The sequence below is a fragment of the Xenopus laevis genome, chromosome 3L (genome assembly GCF_017654675.1).
Source record: "Xenopus laevis strain J_2021 chromosome 3L, Xenopus_laevis_v10.1, whole genome shotgun sequence".
Classification (NCBI taxonomy): domain Eukaryota; kingdom Metazoa; phylum Chordata; class Amphibia; order Anura; family Pipidae; genus Xenopus; species Xenopus laevis.
Genome location: NC_054375.1, coordinates 137,309,678 through 137,334,049, shown reverse-complemented (window position 1 = coordinate 137,334,049; position 24,372 = coordinate 137,309,678). Strand labels below are relative to the sequence as shown.

The 24,372-nt window shown below is 40.1% G+C and overlaps 1 protein-coding gene and 1 pseudogene across 1 annotated transcript in view; one reads left to right on the top strand and one right to left on the bottom strand.

Moving 5' to 3' along the window:
• LOC121393089 (chromaffin granule amine transporter-like) overlaps positions 1-24,372 on the top strand; it is a 28,606-nt gene that overhangs the window by 2,556 nt on the left and 1,678 nt on the right. Inside the window, exons 2-13 of the mRNA XM_041587007.1 lie at positions 1,562-1,685; positions 3,955-4,258; positions 4,590-4,648; positions 6,507-6,590; positions 9,688-9,780; positions 9,876-9,965; positions 12,796-12,839; positions 12,936-12,996; positions 20,298-20,393; positions 21,735-21,813; positions 21,893-21,944; positions 22,873-23,056. Of these exons, the coding sequence (XP_041442941.1) occupies positions 1,577-1,685; positions 3,955-4,258; positions 4,590-4,648; positions 6,507-6,590; positions 9,688-9,780; positions 9,876-9,965; positions 12,796-12,839; positions 12,936-12,996; positions 20,298-20,393; positions 21,735-21,813; positions 21,893-21,944; positions 22,873-23,056 (1,255 nt within the window). The 5' untranslated portion in view covers positions 1,562-1,576. The remainder of the gene's footprint in view (positions 1-1,561; positions 1,686-3,954; positions 4,259-4,589; positions 4,649-6,506; positions 6,591-9,687; positions 9,781-9,875; positions 9,966-12,795; positions 12,840-12,935; positions 12,997-20,297; positions 20,394-21,734; positions 21,814-21,892; positions 21,945-22,872; positions 23,057-24,372) is intronic.
• Positions 20,583-21,310, bottom strand: LOC108710173 (annotated as a pseudogene).

Genomic DNA, 24,372 nt, shown 5'->3' with positions numbered 1-24,372 from the left:
AGGGGAGGCCTCTGGTACGGTGATCCACTTTATGGGTAAAAGATCCCCTGCTATTTGTCTATAATGTCCTCTAATGTACTTGTAAAGTGTAATCATGTCCCCTCGCAAGTGTCATTTTTTATTTTGAAAATACTATACAGTATATTTAACCAGTTTTTATTCTGAACTGTTCCTTTAAGCAATCCATGAATGTACAGGTTTGGGATCTGTTATCTGAAAACCCATTATCCAGAAGGCTCTGAATTACAGGAAGGCCATCTCCATTTTAATCAAATAATTAAAATGTTTTAAAATGATTTCCCTTTTCTCTGCAATAATAAATTATTCCTTATTGGAGGAAAAACAATCCTATTGGGTTTAATTCATGTTTAAGGGGCAGATGTATTAAGGGTCGAATATCGAGGGTTAATTAACCCTAGATTTTCGACTGCCGAATTAAAATCCTTCGTCTTCGAATAAAGAAGTCGAAGTATTTTGCGCAATTCGTTCGTTCGAACAATCGAAGGAATAATCGAATAATCGATTTTAATCCATCGATCGAACGATTATCCTTCGATCAGAAAAAACTTGGAAAGCCTATGGGGACCTTCCCCATAGGCTAACATGGACTTCAGTAGCTTTTAGGTGGCGAACTAGGGGGTCGAAGTTTTTTCTTAAAGAGACAGTACTTCGACTATCGAATGGTCGAATAGTCGAACGATTTTTAGTTCGAATCGTTCGATTCGAAGTCGTAGTCGAAGTAGCACATTCGATGGTCGACGTAGCCAAAAAAATACTTCAAAATTCGAAGTATTTTTTATTCTATTCCTTCACTCGAACTTAGTGAATGGGCCCCCATATGTTTTTTAGTAGACAAAGTATAAAGATCCAAATTACAGAAAGGCCACTTATCCGGAATACCCCAGTTCCTGAGCTTTATGGATAACAGGTCCCATACCTGTACTTATACATTTGTACAAAACTATAATTTCAGTATGTATATGTTGGCCAAAGGATCCTGACCAATATCTATATACTATGGACATTGGTCAATTTCTCAAACAGCTGAAAAAAAATGGATCTGCTGATGCACCACGTTGGCCTGTGCATGGGTGCAATGCAGACCAGGAAGGGAAGAGGATTGCATAAAAACATGAAAAAACAACATGAACACTGGAAATGTAATTCTACCAATCATTGCCAATGAGTCTGCCAAATTTTAAATTCATCTCTAAAACTCAATATTTTTCAATTATAGGGCCAGATTTGAGTCTGTGAGAAAAAGGTTTATCACATGAAAAGTCACGGACAAGTTTCAATTTGAGATGCAATTCAATTCAGAAAAGCGTATTTCACGGTTCATAACATGAAAACACACATGGGAAATAAATGAAACTAAATTCGGAAAAAAAGTGTTTTCTCCTCGAATTGAATCTTGCCCATGAGTTTTTCACATGATAAACCATGAGATAACTATTTCATACTGAATTGAAACCGGCCCATTTTATCATTTTTTGCATTTTTTAATATCAGTTTTAAAAGCCTGGGTATTTTGGCTAAGATATGTTTATGTTCCTATTAGGAGTAGCCATCTCTAATGGCTGGATGTTGTCAATGGATGAAGAAACAGTGGGAGTCCCGAGCTCCGGTTCTTTTTGTGATTGCAGTGGCTATGTTTGTGGATTGCATTCAATTCACTATTATCGGTAAGTACCATGTGTTCTAGGCCTCTGCATGGCTTGTAAAAAAAAAATGCCATTTAAAGGGTTTGTATTGTATGTAGTTTACTAAACAATCATGCCTTCATTACATGGCTCTGAATTAGTAAACAAACAATTATGTCCATATTAATTACATTGGCAAAGAAAATATTAGGCTAGTATTGCTAGTATTTCCAGCACAACAGAATCAGTTTATGGCTTTTCTATTACCATCTATGGAATGCAGCTGAATCAGTACAAATACTGGTCACACGTGCATGTGTGGGCCCCACCAGCGAAGGGTATTGCTGATATTGTTATCACACCATATTTCTCTGGCCATTGGCTGGCCTGGAACTACCAAAGATACGCTTACTTATACCCCCCCCCCCCGATTTGTTGGTTACATATTTGAAATGTCAGTTTGGGCAAGCATAATACAGGTATGGGACCTGTTATCCAGAATGCTCAGGACCTGGGGTTTTCAGAATAACCTTAAGTCTACTAGAAAGTCATGTAAACATTAAGGGGCAGATTTATCAAGGGTTGAAGTGAAATTTTGAAATACAAATTTTGAAATTCTAATTTTGAAGTTTATTTTAGTGGAATTCGACTAGTTTATTTTAGTGGAATTCGACTAGGGAATATTACGATCTGGATAGGAGCCATAGGGTGCCCAACCTAATCTTAGAGGGCGGAAGGAGAGCCGAAACCTTCCCCCGGTCTTCACCAATGCCATTTTGGGGCCCTGGACTTTCAGCTGCGGAGACAGGCAGGGATCCTATCCATGGTCAGGGCAAATGGGAAGCATTACTGGAGGGTAATCAAAGGAGTCAATTCAGGCAACGGATCAGTGGCAGGCAGCAGTCAATCAACGTCAAGAACAGGCAAAGGTTAAACCGGAATTATCAATAGAATAATAGGCTTCAGTGTAATCTAGGATCAGAAAACCAGCTTGGGCAAGAAGTACTGGGTGAATGACACTATGTATTAGAATTTTGGGGCCAATGTGAGAGAGCCGGCGTCACGGTGTGAGCTGCACGAGCGCCTGCGTCAGGACGCGCGGCGCCAGAATGACGATTGCATATTTGCGCTTCTGGATGTGGTGTGCATTTGTCCACGTCTGCGCAGAAGACTCAAAGACCCGACGTGCCTGGAAGTATAGGTGCGAGCCGGTCTCCAGGAACGCCTTACAGGGAATAGTTAAAATTCGAGTTTTTAAAAAAATTTTGTTCAATTTTCAGAATTTATCATGTACTGGCACTTTAAGAATTCAAATCCAACTATTTGTCATCTAATACCTGCCGAATTGTTGTTTTAGCATATGGGGGGCGTCCCGGGATCAATTTGGAGCTGTCTGCAGCCTTCCTGAAAATCTATTTTTTTTCAGAGAACAAATTTGATTTGAGTTTGCGGGTCAATCCCATTTTTTTATTAAAATTTTGAGTTAACGGGAGTTTATGGGAGTTTTTATAAACCCTTTTTTATGACCCTTGATAAATCTGCCCCTAAATAAACCCAATAGGCTGGTTCCAATAAGGATTAATAATATCTCATTTTGGATAAAGTACAAGGTACTGTTTTATTATTAGAGAAAAAGGAAATCACTTTTTAAAAATCTGGATTATTTGGATAAAATGGAGTCTATGGGAGATGGCCTTTCCATAATTCGGAACTCAGGATAATGGTTTCCAGATAACGGATCATATACCTGTACAGGTATGGGACCTGTTATCCAGAATGCTCGGGACCTGGGGTTTTCCGGATAATGGATCTTTTTGTGATTTGGGTCTTCATGCCTTAAATCTACTAGAAATTCATTTAAACATTAAATAAACCCAATAGGCTGGTTTTGCTTCCAATAAGGATGAATTATATCTTAGTTGGGGTCAAGTACAAGCTATTGTTTTATTATTACAGAGAAAAAGGAAATAATTTTTAAAAATTTGGATTATTTGGATAAAATGGAGTCTATGGGAGACAGCCATTCCGTAATTCAGAGCTTTCCGGATAAGGGATCCTATACCTGTATAATAAAATGGATACATCAAATTAATAAAGATGTATATATTACAAGCAAGTAATTAGAAGAAGCAGTTGTTAAAACAAAGTATGGAAAAGAGAAAATATAGAATGAGAAGTCTCCTCAGAAGAAGTAGGAAATGTGATGAACAATGGTCATTATATAACATGACAATCTAGATAATTAGGAGATAATTAGGGTCAATGTAAAACATTCACAGTAATCTCAGGCTTACATATATATTTCTTGCAGCTCCAATTGCCCCAGCTTTACTTTATGAGATGGACTATAGGAATGGAAACACAACATTGAAGAACTCCTCTGGCCGTTACCCTGACTCCAGCTATGATGCCCTTTCCAATGTTTCACACGTTGACAACTCCAAAAATGCTCCATATCATGACCAGTTCTTTAACGAGAGTCACAGAAATCACTCAGAGTGCTACGCGGGGAAGGACTTTTTAAATGATGAGAATGTGCGAGTGGGTCTTCTCCTGGCAATAAAAGCCTTTGTTCAGCTTCTGACAAACCCTATTGTGGGTAAACTTATTAACAGGTAAGTCCACCTAATACGATTTCAAATCATATACTGCAGTTGAATTTTAAAGATACTGAATGCATATTATCTGACTATACCCCATTTAATAGAGATTTCTTTTTTGTTGGCTCTTCTATCAAGAGCAACCTGAATTCCATAGCTCCTTAGGCAGTTGGGTCTGTATTTTCAGGCTTCTTTAGCCCTTGCTATGCAGCTCTTTGAAGAAATGAAGCCCAGAATATCAGGTTCTGTGGATGGATCTTCTGCATTCATTAGAAATTAGATTTTCTGCTTTCATTATAAATTGAAGCCACTTTTCTTCATGTACTTTTACTCTTTTTCTCTCCAGAACTGGATATGATGCCCCAATGTTTTGTGGCTTTATCATTGTGTTCATCTCCTGTCTTAGTAAGTATGTTCTCATCTCCACCTGTGCATCTGACATGTAATTAATTCAAACGCACATTTAGAAAACAAGAAGACTTCATAAATTAATTTAAGTACCGTATATACTCGAGTATAAGCCAACCCGAGTATAAGCCGAGGTACCTAATTTTACTTACGAAAACTGGGGAAACTTATTGACTCGAGTATAAGCCTAAACACAACTAAGACCGTTAGACAAGCAGGATTCTTTTGTTTATTTGTATCTGTAGATATATATTTTAAACCTTTGTGTTTTAAAAAAACAGCATGGGATTGCAGCCGTTCTCCATGGCTTGGTAACATTAATACCATTCTGTAGTTTCATAAAAGAAAAAATGTTAAAATGATATCCCCTTTGTTTAGTCTTTTAATTTAAAAAGTGCCAAGGTATTTTACTGCTTTGTATAACTGGGAACTGGCAAACAAATCAATATTATAGTGTATTCTGGTCATTCTCATGTGAGTTCCAGTAATAACATTGTGATTTTATGTTTTGAAAATTAGAATGGTAAAAAAAATTACAGACAAAGCAGACAATAGCACCTGCAATATTTTTCAATTTTAGCACTGCAGCTGCATCTGTTTTTGTGTGCAAATAAATGGCAAAATAACGTGGTGAGAACAAACAGCGCAACGGTGGGAGCAGCAGCGTGATCAGTGGGGAATCTACATCAAAACCCACATGATCTGTAACGTCAGCGTGTGCTGCTGAGTCCCATGCCCCTGCAACCCATCCATGGAGCCCCCGATCCTGAGGAGCCAACGGGGAACACCCCCCTCCCAGCCAGAAACAATGATGCTTACCCGCGGCGCAGGAGGAGCAGCAGTGCGCAACTTTGCGCAAGGAGTGTGGAGCGATAGCGATACCGGCTGAAGTGCGGGTGGCGCGCATGCTGACGTTACAGATCATGTGGGTTTTGATGAAGATCCCCCACTGATCGCGCTGCTGCTCCCACCTTTGCGCTGTTTGTTTTGGGGGTGCGAGATCGATGTGTTTCTGCGAACCTTCCCAGGGTTTCCCGGCAGGTAAGAAACTTCCCACAGAGGAGGGGAAAGCTTGGTTGGAGCTTTGGCGGAATGTGCACTGCCACTGACTCGAGTATAAACCGAGGTAGAATTTTTTAGCACATTTTTGGTGCTGAAAAACTCGGCTTATACTCGAGTATATACGGTAATAATAATATTTAAAGGAGAAAGCTGGCTTTCAAACCAAAATTTGATAAAGAGGCCCACATAGCACAGAAACCCCAAATACATCCATCACAGTTAGCTGTTTCTTCAAAACATATGAATAAATGTCATTTTCTATGCTGAAATCCATCTGTTTAACAGTTCTTCTCTTTCTGCATCATTTGAAATCCTGGCAGGGAAGGAGGAACTAAATACTGATGTTAAAAATTGTAGCTACTTCTCCACAGCTTACAGACAGAATGCAGGAACTACATAACCCACAATGCATTGCACTGTGATGTTCTGTTCCTTATTGAAATCATGTGTGCAGGGAATTGTGGGGTTTGGAGGAACAGGCTGAGGACAGATGGCTGTTGATACAAAGTAACAGTAGTCAGCCAGCTCAGCAAAGTAGTCAGACAGATCAGCAGGAGAGCAGGGACTTAGGAAACCATTAAAAATCATGAATCATGTATATTGCAAAGTTGCTTGGAATTATGTTTACCTTTCAAAAAACGTAAGTTATGTTTTTGTGGAGTTCCCCCTTAAACGATATTCAACTGCATCACATCTGCAGATCAATAATCCTTGCTGCGTTGACTGTTATGAATTAGAAGGCAGACATTTCACCGTTATTCATTTTCTTGAGGATGTATCTTTGATTTTGCAGTGTTTGCTTTTGTCAACTCATACGTCCTTCTTTGTGTGGCCAGGGGGTTGCAGGGAGTTGGATCAGCCTTCACCATGGTGCCAGGTAAAATATCTTGAACTTCTTACTACAGAAATAAACTTCATTAGGACTCATCTCACCTCATGAGCTCTCTGCACTGTTTATATATTCTAATACATATCTGCACTTTATTACTATACTCTATAATTCTGTATTACATTATAAAACAAATCTAAACGTGTCTTACTGCCCTAACCTGCACAAGAATCCCAATGCACTTTTAGTACAAATGGCAAAAAATTCCTACTTGACTTCATTTGACTTGAAAATTAGAGAAGAGTGAACTTTTTTGCCCAGTACAGTTTTGCATCGAAATATGCAAGTTTGTCAGTGGCAACATTTTTGACAAATTTGTGCTGGAAATTTTGTCTTGTGATGTATGGAAGAATTTTTTTTCCTATGGAGAACAGTTGTAACAAAGTGGGAAGACGTTAATTTAACAGGCAGAGCAATGTATATGGTATTGCAGAGCTAAAAATGCCTTCAAGTGGTGGTTCATCTTTAAGTTTACTTTTAGTATGTTATAGAATGTTTAATTCTAAGCAACTTTTCAATTGGTCTTTATTTTTTCTTTTTTATAGTTTTTAAATTATTTGCCTTCTTCTTCTGACATTTTCAAATGGGGGGGCACTTCGAATTTCAAAGTAAATTTTTGGGTACTTCGACCATCGAATAGGCTATATTCGACCATTCGACTTCGATTCGAACGATTCGAAGTAAAAATCGTTTGACTATTCGATAATCGAAGTACTGTCTCTTTAAATATAACTTTGACTTCATTCTTCGCCAAATTTAATCTACCGAAGTGCAATGTTAGCCTATGAGGACCTTCTACAACATTTTTCTAAGTCCTTACACATCGAATAAAAATCCTTCGATCGATCGCTAAAATCGTTCGAATCGTTCTTTTTGATTTTTATTGAATCATAGGATTGCCAAATTTGTTGAAAAAACTTCAAATTCGATATTCGAAGTTTTTAATTTGATGGACGAATTTCAAAGTTTTTTGTACTTCGAAATTCGACTCTTAGTAAATCTGCCCCCAAAATATAAAAATGCCTTAACCCAAAGTAGCTTTGCCTTCCCATTGGCTCCGATTCCTTTTGTCAGTTTCACAAATATTTTTTTAGTGAATTGTAATGCTACAAGTCAATAGACAAGATAACAGAAATAGTGGTCATGGAAGGGAACCATGGCAGTACAAGGTGCCAGAAAAAAACATGGCAAGTAAAAGCTACCAAGTATGTATAGATGTTAAAGGTGTTGTTCACCTTTGAGTTACTTTTTAGTATGTAATATAGAGAGTGATATGCTGAGACAATTTGTAACTGGTTTTCATTTTTTTTAATTATTTGTGTTTTCTGAGCTTTAGCTTATTTTTCAGCAGCTCTCTAGTTTACAATTCCAGGAGTCTGGTTCTTAGGGTTCAAATTCCCCTAGCAGCCATGCATTGATTGAATAGGAGACTGGAATATGAATAGGAGAGGCCTGATTTGAAAGTAGTAGCCATAACAATAGATGTGTAGCCTTACAGAGCATTTGCTTGTTCGATTTTTTAAAAGTTGGAAAGAGTCAGAAGAAGAAGACAAATAATTAAAAAAATTCTGAAAATAAATAATGAAGCTCAAATAAAAGTTGATTCAAATTGGCCATTCTATAACATACTAAGGGGGGTTATTTACTAAACCATAAATGTATCTGGTCTGGGGCATAAAATTTTTGCATGGGAAAAAAACCCTCAAATGTTTCAAGATTTAGGGGCAGATTTACATAGGGTCGAATATCGAGGGTTAATTAACCCTCGATATTCGACTGCCGAATGTAAATCCTTCGTCTTCGAATATCGAAGGATTTAGCGCTATTCCTATGATCGAACGATCGAAGGAATAATTTCCTTCGATCAGAAAATTGTTAGGAAGCCTATGAGGACCTTCCCCATAGGCTAACATTGGCCTCGGTAGGTTTTAGGTGGCGAACTAGGGGGTTGGAGAATTTTTTAAAGAGACAGTACTTCGACTATCGAATGGTCGAATAGTCGAACGATTTTTCATTTGAATCGTTTGATTCGAAGTCGAAGGTGCCCATTCGATGGTCGAAGTAGCCCAAAAAAACATTCGAAATTCGAAGTTTTTTTCCTCTATTCCTTCACTCGAGCTAAGTAAATGGGCCCCTTATTATACCCCAATACAGCCCAAACCTAAAAATCCCCCATCTCAGACCTTTCAAGGTCCTGTATAAGTCAATGGCAATGGTTCTTAACTGGAACTCAGCACTCACCAAAACCACAAGCTTGATAGACAGGTGCACGTGCAAGGTTGGCCACTCCAACTGACTAGATAATTCAAAATGAAATCACAGCACCATCCAAATTGTGTATAATCTTAAAAAGCCTTTATTGGGTTTCTGGCTTGGATCTCAAACGAACAACGTTTCAGGCCTGCATGGCCTTTTTTCAAGTTCCTATCCCAAATGGAAGGTATTGTGGTCTGTGCTGGTTTTAGTCGAATAACCCAATGATTTTGGGGTTTTCGGTCAAAAATTTTCGCTCAATTTTTTCCAATTAAATTGAGTTAATTTATTAATACATAAGATATATCAGGCATGGGAGTTTGGTTGTGGTTTAGTAAATAACCATCTAAAAGTTAACTTAAAGGTGAACCACCCTTTAATGGAAATTGTTTCAACAACTTTATTTATTTTCCCAATTTATGAAAACATTTGTGATTTTCAGCCTCTTTGAAAGTGATTAGAACCATGAGATTTTTGTTAGTGTGTAACTTTCTTCCTCTATAAAACACAGGACCAGCTATTTTTTTTCTTGAATACGGTAGCTTTCAAGGAAACTAGGCCAATTTTTTGCATTTCTTTTCTTTACTGATCTTTTTTCAGTAAATTTCAGTAAATTTAAATATTAGTGAATAGCACTCTCTGTTAAACAATAGCCAAATAATGGGTTTAGTCAGCCCATAAATTGGTTCTTCCTTGACATGTCCCTCAATGCTCTTTTGACACATTTTCGCAACTTTTCCACAACAGATAATCACTGGGTAGAAATCAACCCAAGTGTTTGGGCTGATACAGTTTTGTTTCTTTGTTTAATTGTACATATTTGTCCCCTCAGCTATGGGCATGCTGGCACATTTGTTTCCAGATGATGCTGAAAGAGGAAAAGCCATGGGATTAGCCATGAGTGGTATTGCAGTTGGGGTGCTTGGTAAGTTTAAGTTCTCAGGCCTTAAGATCCAGCTGTAATTTCAGAGAAAACCGATCTGTATCATGAAGATACTTATACATTGTTTGTCTCCACAGCGGGGCCTCCCTTTGGTTCTGCCATGTATGAGTTTGTTGGAAAGTCTTCTCCATTTCTGGTTGTAGCAGCATTAGCTTTTATTGACGGAGGTAAGAAACTAACTAATTGTAACCTTAATGGGGAGCTAACAGTGATGGGCAAATTTGTTCTTTTTGGACACCAGAAAACAGCGAAAAATTCACAAAACGTGAATTCTGACGCCCCTGTCAATTTTGATGCCCGCGTCAGTTCGTATCAATTTTGACACCCGCATTAAAGTCAATGGGTGTCCGAATTAATTTGACAGTTTTGACACTGGCGACTATTCAGACGCGCGTCCAACTTTTTTTTTGACGCTTCCGAATTTTTTGCAGCAGCTTCGCAAATTTATTCGCCGCCAGCAAAGCATGGGAATTTGCTGTAAATTCACGTCTGGTGAATTTATTAGCCCATCACTAGGAGCTATCCAACAGCAGCACTGTTTGCTTCTTAGGCTTATTGCCCAAGAATCAAATATTTTGCTTTCATGTACTTTCACAGCAACCCACTGATGTCAATGGGAATCAAATGTTCTAGTACAGAAGATTTTTGTCATTACTTGCCTGATTTATCCATGAAAACACTTTAAAGGGATACTGTCATCAGAAATTTTAAGTGTTAATAGTTAATAGTGCTACTCCAGCAGAATTCTGCACTGAAATCCATTCCTCAAAAGAGCAAACAGATTTCTTTATATTCAATTTTGAAATCTGACATGGGGCTAGACATTTTGTCAATTTCCCAGCTGCCCCTGGTCATGTGACTTGTGCCTGCACTTTAGGAGAGAAATGCTTTCTGGCAGGTTCCTGTTTTTCCTTCTCAATGTAACTGAATGTGTCTCAGTGGGACATGGGTTTTTACTATTGAGTGTTGTTCTTAGATCTACCAGGCAGCTGTTATCTTGTGTTAGGGAGCTGTTATCTGTTTACCTTCCCATTGTTCTATTGTTTGGCTACTGGGGGGGGAAAAGGGAGGGGGGTGATACCACTCCAACTTGCAGTACAGCAGTAAAGAGTGATTGAAGTTTATCAGAGCAAAAGTCACATGACTTGGGGCAGCTGGGAAATTGACAATATGTCTAGCCCCATGTCAGATTTCAAAATTGAATATAAAAAAAAATCTGTTTGCTCTTTTGAGAAATGGATTTCAGTGCAGAATTCTGCTGGAGCAGCACTATTAACTGATTCATTTTGAAAAAAATTTTTTTTTCCCATGACAGTATCCCTTTAAAGTGTAAATTATCACATAGTGAGCTCAGGGTTCTTTTCACTGTTATAATATTTTACTTCAAATTGTCACGGTTGGCACCCAACACCAGAACAAATGCCAAGCACCTTGGTCTTGGCTTGTGCTTCACCTGTAGTGTGACCGCCTTTGGCCTCGGGAGGAGCCATCAGCTACTTGTATGCCACCATGACTTACACGAGAGGTGCAAGGCTAGAGGTTCTGGATAGACAGAGGGGCACGACTGTTAGCAAAGTCTTTGGGCAGAAGGTTGTGGTGCAAGGTGTTAGACAGAATCACAGTCGGAACAGGCCAGGTCGAGGCAGGCAGAAAGTGAGCGTAAACAAATCAGGCCGGGTCTGGGCAGGCAGAGTTCGAAGTGTGGTCAGGCAGGCAAGGGTCAAAACCAGGAGATCAATTAGATGGATTAAGCAGAAGAGATAGTCGGAATTCAGGCAATGGATCAGGATACAGAGGTCAGAATCATCAGGAACAGGCAGGGGTCACAACAGGAAGTCAGAATCAAGATCAATAAACGAATAGTAAAAGCAAACAGCACCAGGAACAAATCCTATAACGGGCAGTGAAAAACGACACAATACCCCTTTAAGTACATTTGAAATTTGCGCCCTTGCGCCTATAAATACAACAGAGGCGCGCCGCGCGTGCGCTTAGTTACCAGGCGCAGGATGAAGACGGATGCGTGGCGAGCGTCCCCGCCATCCTCCCACTAGACCACCAGGGTAAGCTGTTACACAAATACTACAGTTGAGCAATATATTTATTTCTTTACAGGACAGGAGTGGGATTTTATTTTGTTTTGTGTAAGTCTTCCAGGAGCGCCTGTTGTTTGATATACGAACTCCAATTAAAGGCAAAGATGCACCTTCTGTTGCAAGACCCACTTTCTGGTTCTTTCACTTCCAATCGGTCGCAGTATATAGATATATATATATATATATTTTATTAGGAACGACCAAATGCCCCTAGACTATTTCATCCTTAGCTAATAGAATTAAGCTTAATAGAATTAATTCTTTGCACCAAAAGATGTATAATATAGAGAGAGAGATCTTTCAGGGCTAGATCTTAAAGGAGAACTAAACCCTCTGTAGATTTTCTCAACTCTTACCACTCCTGCACAGTTGATGAGTGCCCATAGTGAATCGCTAAATTGAAATTAAACAGAATCACCTTTAGCAGGCTTCCATTGTCTTTTAATCCCTTTGTGGCCACCATTTTAATTCCCTTTACTTTCTTTCCCTCTTTCACTGTTGCCTGCACTTCAAAGCTTCATTAGCTAATTTATTGCGCATTTCACCGTTTTATGATGTTGGCGCTGCTGGTTGGAATGCAGTTCAGCTTTGGGCTGACAACAGGTGATCGCTGAGATAATTTAAGGTAGGAAAAGGTCACATAGAATCCTGTTTATCTGCCTTTCTCATATATTAAAATGTATCTAGGGGTTTATTTCTCCTTTAAAATAGAATAAAACAAACAATTGGAATGAAAACTATGTACTATATTAACATGTTAACATACCAGCTGAGAGGTAACGTAACCCTACAGTTTAACTTATCTAAGCACAGGGATACCTGTCACTGAAGTTGTATTAGATACCTCTTGTGATGTTTATTCAATAATGATGATAACATTAGCATCTCTCTTCATTCCTAGCACTCCAGTTATGTATACTGAAGCCTACCAAGCTTTCCCCAATGGTGAGAATCTGCACTTATATGTTATTAGTGGGTTACAAAAGTTCAGTGGAAACGAAAAAACAGCGGAGACTTATAATGCTCTTTCTTTTCTCATAGAGTGTACCTGAAACACCCTACAGAGTTCTTCTCACAGATCCTTACATTATAGTAGCTGCAGGTGAGAACAGGTTTCTCCAGCAACGATTTGTGTTCGACAAAATCATAGTAATGAATATAACACAATATATGAGGCTATACCAAAAATAAGAGAGTCAGACAGAGATACGTAAAACAGAATATGCTTAGAAATAAACAATAAGAAGGTCAAATGTGCAATGTGATTGTAGCTCACTTACTTATTGTTACTCAGTTTATTTGAGTCAGTACCAAGATCATCTTGATGATATGATAATTAATGATAATTAATGTCAAATGTTAAAGAGCAGGGACTTCATTACTCCTGTGTCACATAATGATTGCAACTGTGATTATATTGTGTCAGGCTTACCGTCTGATCCAGCGAAGAAGGAGCAGGATTAGCAGAATGCGAACCCACAAGCGCCTCGCACAACACTAACCCACCTGGAGTGGAACAGGGAGAAGTGAAGTGGCGAGTAGCCAATGAGACTGACCAAGCGAAGTACAGAGGGTTCAGGCAGAAGCGAAGTCAACAGGCCGAAGTCGTGGGCAGGCAGCGAAGAGTCGTAATCGTAGTCAGGCAAGAAGGTCAGGGCAGGCGGCAATAAGACAATCCGGAAACAGGCTGAGGTCAAACACAGAGAATCAATAGTATACAATGCTAGGGGTTTAGTCAAATAACCTAATAACCAGGCAAGGAGTCAGAGTTCAGATTGAGACTAAATAGAGCTATTTGGCGCCAAACTAGCGTCATTACGCTGGCGTCGCACAGCTGACGTCAGTGCGTCCGTCATTGGCGTCCGTCGCCGGCGCCCATGCGTCCGCGACCGTCGCCGGCGCTATCGCGTCGGCGACCGTCGCCGGCGTCCAACACCGCGCGCCGACGCGCATCGGTTCCCCGATGAGCGCGCCTGCGCCTGTGCCGGAAGGAACGCGAAGGCGAATCCTTACATTGCCCCCCATCAAGGAGCGGCCTCAGGACGCAACTGGCAGAAGGTTTATCAGGGTAGCTCTTGTGAAAATCCTTCAACAGCTCCGCGGCATGGATATTAGAAACAGGCTCCCAAGAATCCTCTTCCGGACCAAAGCCTTTCCAGCTGACCAGATATTGGAGATGCTTGCCTCTAACACGGGAATCCAGGATCTTCTCAACCTCGAACTCTTCTTGCCCGTCTACTACAACAGGAGGTGGAGGAGAAGCTGTACGGCCAGGAAAATGAAATGCGGAGGCTGGTTTCAGTAGAGCAGCATGAAACACAGGATGAATACGCCAGGAATCCGGAAGCTTAAGTTGGAAAGCCACAGGATTAATCTGCCGAGTAATAAGAAAAGGACCCAGGAACCGTTGACCCAACTTCTTACTGGGACAGGACAATTTGAGGTTAGCAGTGGATAACCAAACGCGGTCCCCCACCTTAAACTCTGGATCGCTTCTTCGTTTCTTGTCAGCATATATTTTAAAGTTCTGTTGTGCTTTTCTCATGTTCTTCTGGAGTTTCAGAAAATTATCAGCCAAAAAGGTTAACCGGTCCTTGACTGCAGGAACAAGAATATCAGAAACAATGGAGGAAGGGAAGGTTACAGGATGTAGGCCATAATTTGCAAAGAAGGGAGACTGGTTAATAGAAGAATGTTGGGCGTTATTATAAGCGAACTCCGCTAGAGGAAGGAGATTAACCCAATCATCCTGGAGATAAGAGGAGTAACATCTCAAATACTGCTCAAGGGTCTGATTAATTCGCTCCGTCTGGCCATTGGTTTGAGGATGAAAAGCTGATGAGAGCGACACAGAAATCTTAAGAGCACCACATAAGGCTTTCCAGAACTGAGATGTAAACTGTGGACCACGATCGGATACAACCTCATCGGGAAGACCGTGAAGTCTTACTACTTCCTTGATGAAACAGTCCGCCGTCTCAGAAGCAGAAGGAAGTCCAGGCAAAGATTTAAAATGAGCCATCTTGGTCAAGCGGTCAATGAAGACAACAATAGTGGAGCAATCACAGGAGAGTGGTAAGTCCGAAATGAAGTCCATAGACACCGAACCCCAAGGACGAGAAGGAACTGGAAGGGGTTGGAGAAGGCCAATAGGACGAACATGAGAATCCTTGAATCTGGTACAAACTTCACACGAAGAGACAAATTTTAAACAGTCCTTAGTCATCCCAGGCCACCAAAATAGCCTTTTAGCAGAAACAATAGTTTTCTTAATACCTGGATGACCCGCCAGTTTAGCGTCATGAATGTTTTTGAGAACTTCCAAACGCATTTGTTCAGGAACAAAGATTTTCCCCTCATGCAGAAGAAACCCTTCTTTGGGCACTAAAGAAGGTTCACAAACGGTTTTAGATGCATCCTTAATTTGATTCACCAGAACAGACTGCAACAAAAGAAAGTTATTTGAATTAAGAATTGTCTCGGGAGAAGAGAGAGTCTCATCCTCAGAAGAAAACATGCGGGATAGGGCATCCGCCTTGACATTCTTGGACCCGGGCCGGTAAGTCAGGTGAAAATTAAATCGCATGAAGAAAAGGGCCCATCTTGCTTGTCTAGGTCTTAATCTCTTGGCGGAACGTAGGTATTCCAAATTCCTATGATCAGTGAAAATGAGAATTGGGTGTTTGGAACCTTCGAGGAGATACCTCCACTCTTCTAATGCTAATTTAATAGCAAGTAGTTCGCGATCCGCCACGTCGTAGTTGCATTCGCACTTGGCCAATTTACGTGAAAAGAAGGCGACTGGATGGAGTTCTTCTTGAATTCCAGACCTTTGTGATAAAACAGCGCCCACAGCATTTTCTGATGCGTCGACCTCTAACGTAAAAGGGAGAGCCAAGTCTGGATGGCGAAGAATTGGAGCCGACGTAAAGAGTTTCTTCAACTTCTCAAAAGCTATCTGAGCCTGTGATGACCAAGAAAATTTTTGATTACAGCGTGTGAGTTCAGTAATCGGTAAAATAATTTGAGAGAAATTCTTTATAAATTTCCTATAGAAATTTGCGAATCCAATGAAACGTTGAACCGCTTTCTTAGAAGAGGGAACAGGCCAATCAATAATTGCGGAGATCTTCTTGGAATCCATTTGAATTCCTACAGGAGAAATGAAAAACCCCAAAAAGTCTACAGATGTCTGTTCAAATACGCACTTCTCCACCTTGGCATAGAGCTGATGAGTACGGAGCCGGGCAAGAACCTTCTTAACATGCATTCTATGCTCTTCCAAAGAACTAGAGAAAATTAAAATATCGTCCAAATAAATGATGACGAAAATATCAAGAAAGTCTCGAAAAACATCGTTGACAAAATGCTGAAACGTAGCGGGAGCATTACAAAGTCCGAATGGCATGACGAGATATTCAAAATGACCATAACGGGTACGGAATGCCGTCTTCCATTCATCCCCTTCCCGAATTCGAACCAAGTTATAAGCCCCTCGTAGATCAAGTTTAGAGAAAATCTTGGCCTCCTTAAATCGTTGGAACAGCTCCGGAATGAGAGGAAGAGGGTAACGATTTTTGACCGTGATCTTATTTAAGTCTCTATAATCAATACAAGGTCTCAAGGAATGGTCTTTTTTTTCAACGAAGAAAATCCCGGCTCCGGCAGGAGAAGAAGATTGTCGGATAAATCCCTTGGCAAGGTTTTCATCCAAATAAGTGCGTAACTCCAGGAGTTCAGGCTCTGTTAAAGGATAAATGCGTCCGAAAGGAATTTGAGCTCCTGGGAGAAGATTAATGGGACAATCATAGATTCGATGGGGAGGTAGCCTATCGGCTCCTTTCTTGTTGAAAACATCAGCAAATTCCCAATACGCCAGAGGGAGAAGATCAAGACTTTCAGGAGAAGGAGAAAGGGAACATACTTTAATTGAAGAAGACGAATTCTCAAGTAAACATTTAGAAAGGCAAAATTTCGAAGAAAATGTTACACCACCAGTGGCCCAATTGATAGAAGGATTATGTCTCTGTAACCAGGGTAACCCCAAAATGATAGGGAATAAAGGAGACGAAACAACATCAAAATTCATTACTTCTGAATGAATTTTATTAATCACCACAAACAGTGCAACAGTCTCTTGAACCACAGGACCCGAAGTGATTAGGGAACCATCCGCCACACGAAGTGCTATGGGGTTCTTCTTTGATTGAAGAGGGATTTGGAACTGAAGGGCAACTTCGCGGTCCAAGAAGCACCCACTTGCCCCGGAGTCAAGTATTGCTTGTAGTTCCACCACCTTGTCTCCCCACTGCAAGGATAGAGAGATTGTCAGTAAGGACACAGAAAAGTTGCAACCATTAAAGTCTCTTCCAAAAGTCTCCTTACCCAAAGGACGGGTTGGACAATTCCGAAGAAGATGACCCGCTTGCCCACAGTACAAGCAAAGATTAAGCCTGCGACGTCTGAGGCGCTCTTCAGGGGTTAATGCCGACTTAATGGCCCCAATCTGCATCGGCTCTGGGGCAGTACTGATAGTAGCAGTAGGAACTGTAGATGTCATCATAGGAGGCATACGGATAGGAGGTGGAGCAGAAGGTAAGAGCCAAGTAGGAGATACAAAACCAGCCTTTTCAGCCTTTTCCTCCTCCCTACGTTCTCTGAGTCTTTGATCCAGCTGAATGGAGGTATGGATAAGTTCCTCCAAGGTGTCAGGGATGCCTGTACGGGCCAACTCATTTTTCAGCTCAGCCGAAAGACCCAGGCGGTAGCGGTTCTTCAGAGCTGCGGGATTCCACTCAGTATCCTCTGCCCACTGACGAAACTCCAGAGTATAGTCCTCGACAGGACGAGAACCTTGTCTCAAGGCATGCAGGGCGGCTTCGGCAGTGGAGGTTCTGTGTGGATCATCATAGACTACGGCCATGGCATCAAAGAACGAGTCCACAGTGGCCAAAACAGGACTTTGCCGATCCAACAGACGAAAGGCCCAAGTCTGAGGCTCACCGGTCAGGAAGGAGATAACAACCCCCACTCGTGTCTGTTCATTCGGATAGGTGTGAGGCTTAAGAGAAAATAGTAGTTTGCAGCTGCTTCTAAAGTTGCGAAATAATTTCCGGTCACCAGCAAACTTCTCAGGGAAAGCAACTTTCGGCTCCGAAATCTCAGAAGTAATTACTTGTACTTCGGCTGGAGCGGAGGAAGAAGATGCTGTAGCGGAGGAAGGATTAACAGCCGGGGGATGTACTCTGATGTGCTCCTGTATCTGAGCGTAACCGCTCTGAAGCTCTCGGACGGCTTGGGTCAAGGACGACAGCTGTTGCGTCAGGACAGAAAATGGGGAAGCCCCTTCAGTTGGATCCATGGCCTGGTTATACTGTCAGGCTTACCGTCTGATCCAGCGAAGAAGGAGCAGGATTAGCAGAATGCGAACCCACAAGCGCCTCGCACAACACTAACCCACCTGGAGTGGAACAGGGAGAAGTGAAGTGGCGAGTAGCCAATGAGACTGACCAAGCGAAGTACAGAGGGTTCAGGCAGAAGCGAAGTCAACAGGCCGAAGTCGTGGGCAGGCAGCGAAGAGTCGTAATCGTAGTCAGGCAAGAAGGTCAGGGCAGGCGGCAATAAGACAATCCGGAAACAGGCTGAGGTCAAACACAGAGAATCAATAGTATACAATGCTAGGGGTTTAGTCAAATAACCTAATAACCAGGCAAGGAGTCAGAGTTCAGATTGAGACTAAATAGAGCTATTTGGCGCCAAACTAGCGTCATTACGCTGGCGTCGCACAGCTGACGTCAGTGCGTCCGTCATTGGCGTCCGTCGCCGGCGCCCATGCGTCCGCGACCGTCGCCGGCGCTATCGCGTCGGCGACCGTCGCCGGCGTCCAACACCGCGCGCCGACGCGCATCGGTTCCCCGATGAGCGCGCCTGCGCCTGTGCCGGAAGGAACGCGAAGGCGAATCCTTACAATATTGTGTGTATATTTGATTTATTTAGATATCCTAGATACTTCCATGAATTCTAGCTGTCATTTGCCTTAGAATATTGCTGCCTACATCAAACTAAGGGGCAGATTTATTAAGGTTTGAATGATAAATTCGAATTTTGTTTTTATGTCAAAACACACTAATTCGAATTTTCACCAACTCAAATTTGCATTCTAATGTGAGATTTACACCTGGTCCCTGCAAACAGTTCAAATTCAAATATTGGTGACCTAAAACTTGCCGACGTCATTTAGAAGTCAATGGCAGAGGTCTGTTGAACCATTTGAAGATGTTAATTGCCTTCCTGACATTCAAGTTGTTTTTTTTTTTTATTTGAATTTTTGGGTCGTTTGTATTTGATCGAATATTAAGGGGGTTATTTACTAAACTCTGAATGCAAAACTTCTGAAAAAGTTGTGATTTTTTTTAATAAAATCGGACTTTTAAAAAATCACAAATTTTTTGGAATTTATTAAACCCAAGAGGATGGAAAAGTCAAAATCAGAAAATCCGGCATCTCAGACCTTTTGAGGTTGCATATAAGTCTATGGGAAAAGTCACAATGATTTTTTGATGTACAGTATGCTGGGTTTTCATACAATACCCAGAACTTTTCAGAGTTTTCAGGCAAAAAAATCAGGGAATTGTGAAAATCTGATAAAAAAATCCAAAAAAACTGTGAAAATCTGTTTTTTTTCCCCGCAAAGTAAATTTTCTGGGAAATGTAATAATAGATAAGTGTAAAAAAACAGATCAGAGCTTGTAGCATAAAATATTGAGATAAATTTGGACTTTGATAAATAACCCCTAAACGATTTTTTTCTTAAATAACCTCCCATTCGAGTTGTGAGTATATTTGAATTTATCAGAGCTAAAAAAATTAAGATAACTTCGAAATTCGACCTTTAATAAATCTGCCCCTAAATGTTAGTATTCAGGTTAATTGAATTTAGACATCAAGCTAAGAAGGCACAGTAGACCATTTAAAGAGGCTAAAATGTTCACTGTTATAGGCTTTTATGCCACCCCAGTGATTGAGCAGTAAAGTTCACAGCCCATGAAAATTAAAGTGGAATTCTGTATCCACTGAATATTGGTTACCCTCCCTCTGATGGTACTGGTGTCAATAGAGAAACTTGCACTTATAAAGATTTTATGTTCTAGGCACAACTGCTACGCAAGAGAAAGTGCAAATCACTCTGAGCATTACAAGTTACTCCTTGGTACATTGTCCTTTGTAACTTGCTGCAAGCACCAATGCACCATTTTAACCTGCTCTAAAAAATAAATAAATAACAATAATAATAATTGCCATTTAAAATGGTAGAAAGAATAGGAAACACATCTTCCTGCTGTCTATTTACCTATGTACCAATATTTGTTTGTGTAAGAGCCCCTCTTATTTTTTATTCCCTAGTGGGTCTCTGTATTTGTAATCTTTCCTTTGGCATGCTGGAACCAACCATACCCATTAGAATGATGGAAACCATGTGCGCGCCCCCATATCAACTTGGTAAGTCTTGGTCTATTAAGGGTGGTAATGAGCGATTATTATGGCATGTGAATATGTGTTTTAGTAAAAAGTTGTTGTGTAGCTATCTACAACTCCTGACAGCTAGACATGACTCTAAATCGTGGGATAAACCAGCTCCTAATAGATTGAATTCTTAATTTCATGCAGATGGGGACAATTTTTTTTTTGTAAAGTATGTGTATATTTTATTTTCTTTACAAAAAAAGCCTTCCAGATCCCAGTTTAATCTTCATCCTCTTCTTCCTCTTCATCCTGGTTGATCTGGAAGTATCTCAGCTCGTAGGTTTCTTTGCTGTTTGCAACCACACGAAGCCAATCACAGAGGTTGTTCTTCTTCAGATATTTCTTAGTGAGGTACTTCAGATATCTCTTTGAAAAGGGAACTTCTGAACTCACAGTGATTTTACTCTTGCTTCATTCAATTGACACTCCTCCTCCTCCCAAGTTTCCGACCTTGCCATTCACTTTGATACGGTAGTGCAAAAACTGCTCAAAATTAGCAGCATCCATGATACGATCTTCCACTGGATGAGTACAATCCAAGGTGAACTTGAGCAGTTGCTTCTTTTTCTTGTTGCCCTTGGTAACGGTCTTCTTGACAGGAGCCTTGGCGACTCGAGACAGACGAAAAGTGGGTGGGGACAATTTGTCAGTTATTGTTGACAATTCATAAAATTCATAAAATTTCAAATTGAACAATTTATATTTCACACTGGAATGATTTGGTCATCTTTAAAGAAATTGTTCAGTGTAAAAATAAAAAAAAACTGGGTAAATAGATAGGCTGTTGAAAATAAAATAATGTTTCTAAAGTAGTTAGTTAGCCAAAACTGTAATGTATAAAGGCTGGAGTGACTGATTGTCTAACATAATAACCAGAACACTACTTCCTGCATATCAATGGAGACTGCAAGAGCCGAAGTCGGCAGAGTAAAATGTGTGTGGAGTTCGGGCCGAACCTAAAGGACCTGCAGATGTCAGGCCAGCCCGGATATCACTACCAAGCTCTTAGAAGTCAACCACTATTTCTCTCCTATCCCAACACTTCTTCTGCTACCATTCAAAATAATCTACTGAGCGTAACTTTCACAGGTGTTCACAAATCTGCCACAGCCTACAGCTCACAACTAATGTCCAAGTTTTCACCAAACCACTTATTATGCTTTTGTGACTATGTACTCCTTTAATCGGAAAGCATAAAAACAATTAAGTGGTAATGAAGATTTCAGCAAGACTGAAAGTGCAGATTTAAAACTTTCAAATTTGCTTTTTGCTAAAGCAAACGATACTTACAATAGTTTTTTTGTATCTCTTCAACAGGACTGGCTTTTCTTCCCTGTGTGCTTTCATATTTAATTTGTCTTAATCTTTTTGCGGGGCTTTCGCAAAAAATTGGGAGGTGAGTCATTTCAATCTGCCCTACTGTGAGTTATTCTCCATTTATCCAATGAGTGTCCTGATTTTCTTCCTTACTCCAGGTGGCTATGCATTATGCTTGGAATGATGGTTGTAGGAATCAGCGTCCTGTTTGTAAGTACCACTTTCTGCTTATTAGGGTTATACTAATTGGCAATATAAATGAAATTCAGAGCTCCATGGCCTCTACACACACTGTTGTGCATATGTGTGTTTGGTATAAGTATACATGCACCTATTCACAATTATGGAAAAATTAAAAAATAAAGAAAACCATGGTGAATTTACTAAAATTTGCGATAAATATAAATGTGTTTTGATGCTTTTCAACAGAATGATCATGTATATCCCTTAATACACCCATATGAGTCTTCATTATTTTTTACATTATGTAAAGTGGATTTTTTTCCTTTCCCCCTACCATGTACCTGGTGGGGAACCGGAATAATAATTGGAATCGCCACTTCCTTTGGCAGACTTGGGAATCCCTATTTTGGCCAGTAACACTTTCAGATTATGCATTTGGTATTTCTCTTCATACTTTACAGCGCTGCGAAACATGTTGGCGCAATATAAATACATGTTAATAATAATAATACTTTAAATAACAAACTGCTGAGCAATTTATGCAAGTCTTCTAATGTACAATACAAAAATATGAGGGCAACCTACTCAACAGAAAATGTTACATTTCCTTCACTTTCATTGCCATCATTTACAACAATGTAATGACTTTACCATCCATCTGTCTTCCATCTACTAGCTAGAAATACTATAAAGGAAGCAGAAGAAGTCATATTTTATTTTATTACATATTTGGCTTGGGTGCAGGGCGCTCAGTCACTGTGCATGTAAATATCTATATACAGCCCTAATTAGAGTTGGCGCACACAACTGGACATCATGAAAGTCTAAAAAATCCAGCTAACCTTGTTGCATCCCTTTATAATTACAGTCTGAAACACATGATATGGATACAGAGATAACTGTATGGTATATTGATTTTTATTTTAATTAATTATTATACATTTTTTGCTCATAGATGCCTTTAGCAGTAAATATTTATGGACTTATTGCACCTCAAGCAGCACTGGGAATCGGCTTTGGATTGTTTGAGACATCAATGTTGCCAATCATGGCTTACCTGGTAGATTTACGTCACACTTCAAACTATGGGGGCATCTACGCCATCTCTGATATTGCTCTGTGCGTTGGTTATGCACTGGGTATGTAAATATTCAGATGTTCACTTAGGTGTTATCATTTAGATTTTGAATTTAATGTAGGATATTTGCCTGCCCATGTTTGTGTTACAGTACCTGCATACATTCATAGTTTTATTACATATACTCAATTTTTACTTAAGTTTTTAAATACATTTACTTAACTAAAGTGGGTGGTTTATTTAAGAAAGAATATTCTCTTATATTATCTTATTTTGTTGGACTTACAGATGATGCAGGCATTATAGGGGTCATTTATGATCGCAAGTGCAGTGAGCAAAGTGCAAATTCTCCTTGCAGTCAGTTGCACGTAAAATCCCACTTACATCAAGGGTGCTCCTTGTTCCAAATCAAACACTGATGATGATTCAAGGCACTGAAGGAACACCACCCTATGTTAAATTGCCACTGCAAAATTATGCCAGCGAACAGCAGAAAATAATGCCAGGCAAACTTTTAAGATAGCAAGGCAAAATTATTGATACACAGGACACGATGCAAGTGGGGAGACCCCTGTGTATTTATTAAAGTGAAACATTTTGGGGGCACGCCCCTTCGTCAGGCATCATGTCTGACGTTACACTTTAATAAATATGCAGGGGTCTCCCCTCTTGCATCGTGTCCTGTGTATCAGTAATTTGCCTTGCTAGTATATTAGAGGGTGCTGTGCACCGGACTGTGGCTAAACAAGAGGCCAGGGTGTGCCGGTGGGTTATTTATTAACCGTTGAAGATATACAGCACAATTGCACCCAATCTGTGATAAAGCAGATGTGCAATGGCACTCATTTTGACAAACCTCCGTCATTGCACCAGGCACAATGCCCCCCTGCCAAACGCAACAACGCTGGAATTCTGGGGGAAAAAAAGCTGTATTATGGGAAAAACACATAACAATTTACTCAACATTGTACTTTGCTCACTGCACTTTTTGGTCAGTAAAAAGCTCTTCTAAACTCTCATGTTACAGTATTGGTATTGGCAGAACCATTACAGAACCCATGTATAGAACCTAAACATGTGATATCTTCATAATAGACAGAAATATGTTTTTGTATATTTTATATCACTTTATCCCTTGAACACAAATCTGCACGGAAAAATACTTAAAATGAATCCCAAACAAAACCTTTCATACAGTACATCTAATGTGATTTGGTTGGTTAGAAATGAAAACGACAGTATTATTTCCAGTACACATTTCTCTGTGTTTCTGCTATTATGCACAAAATGAAAACGAAGGTGTTCAAAGCACACAATATTTTGAACTGGGTCCTAGCTTATTATGTTGTGAATTTATTGTTTAAGAACATTATTTAT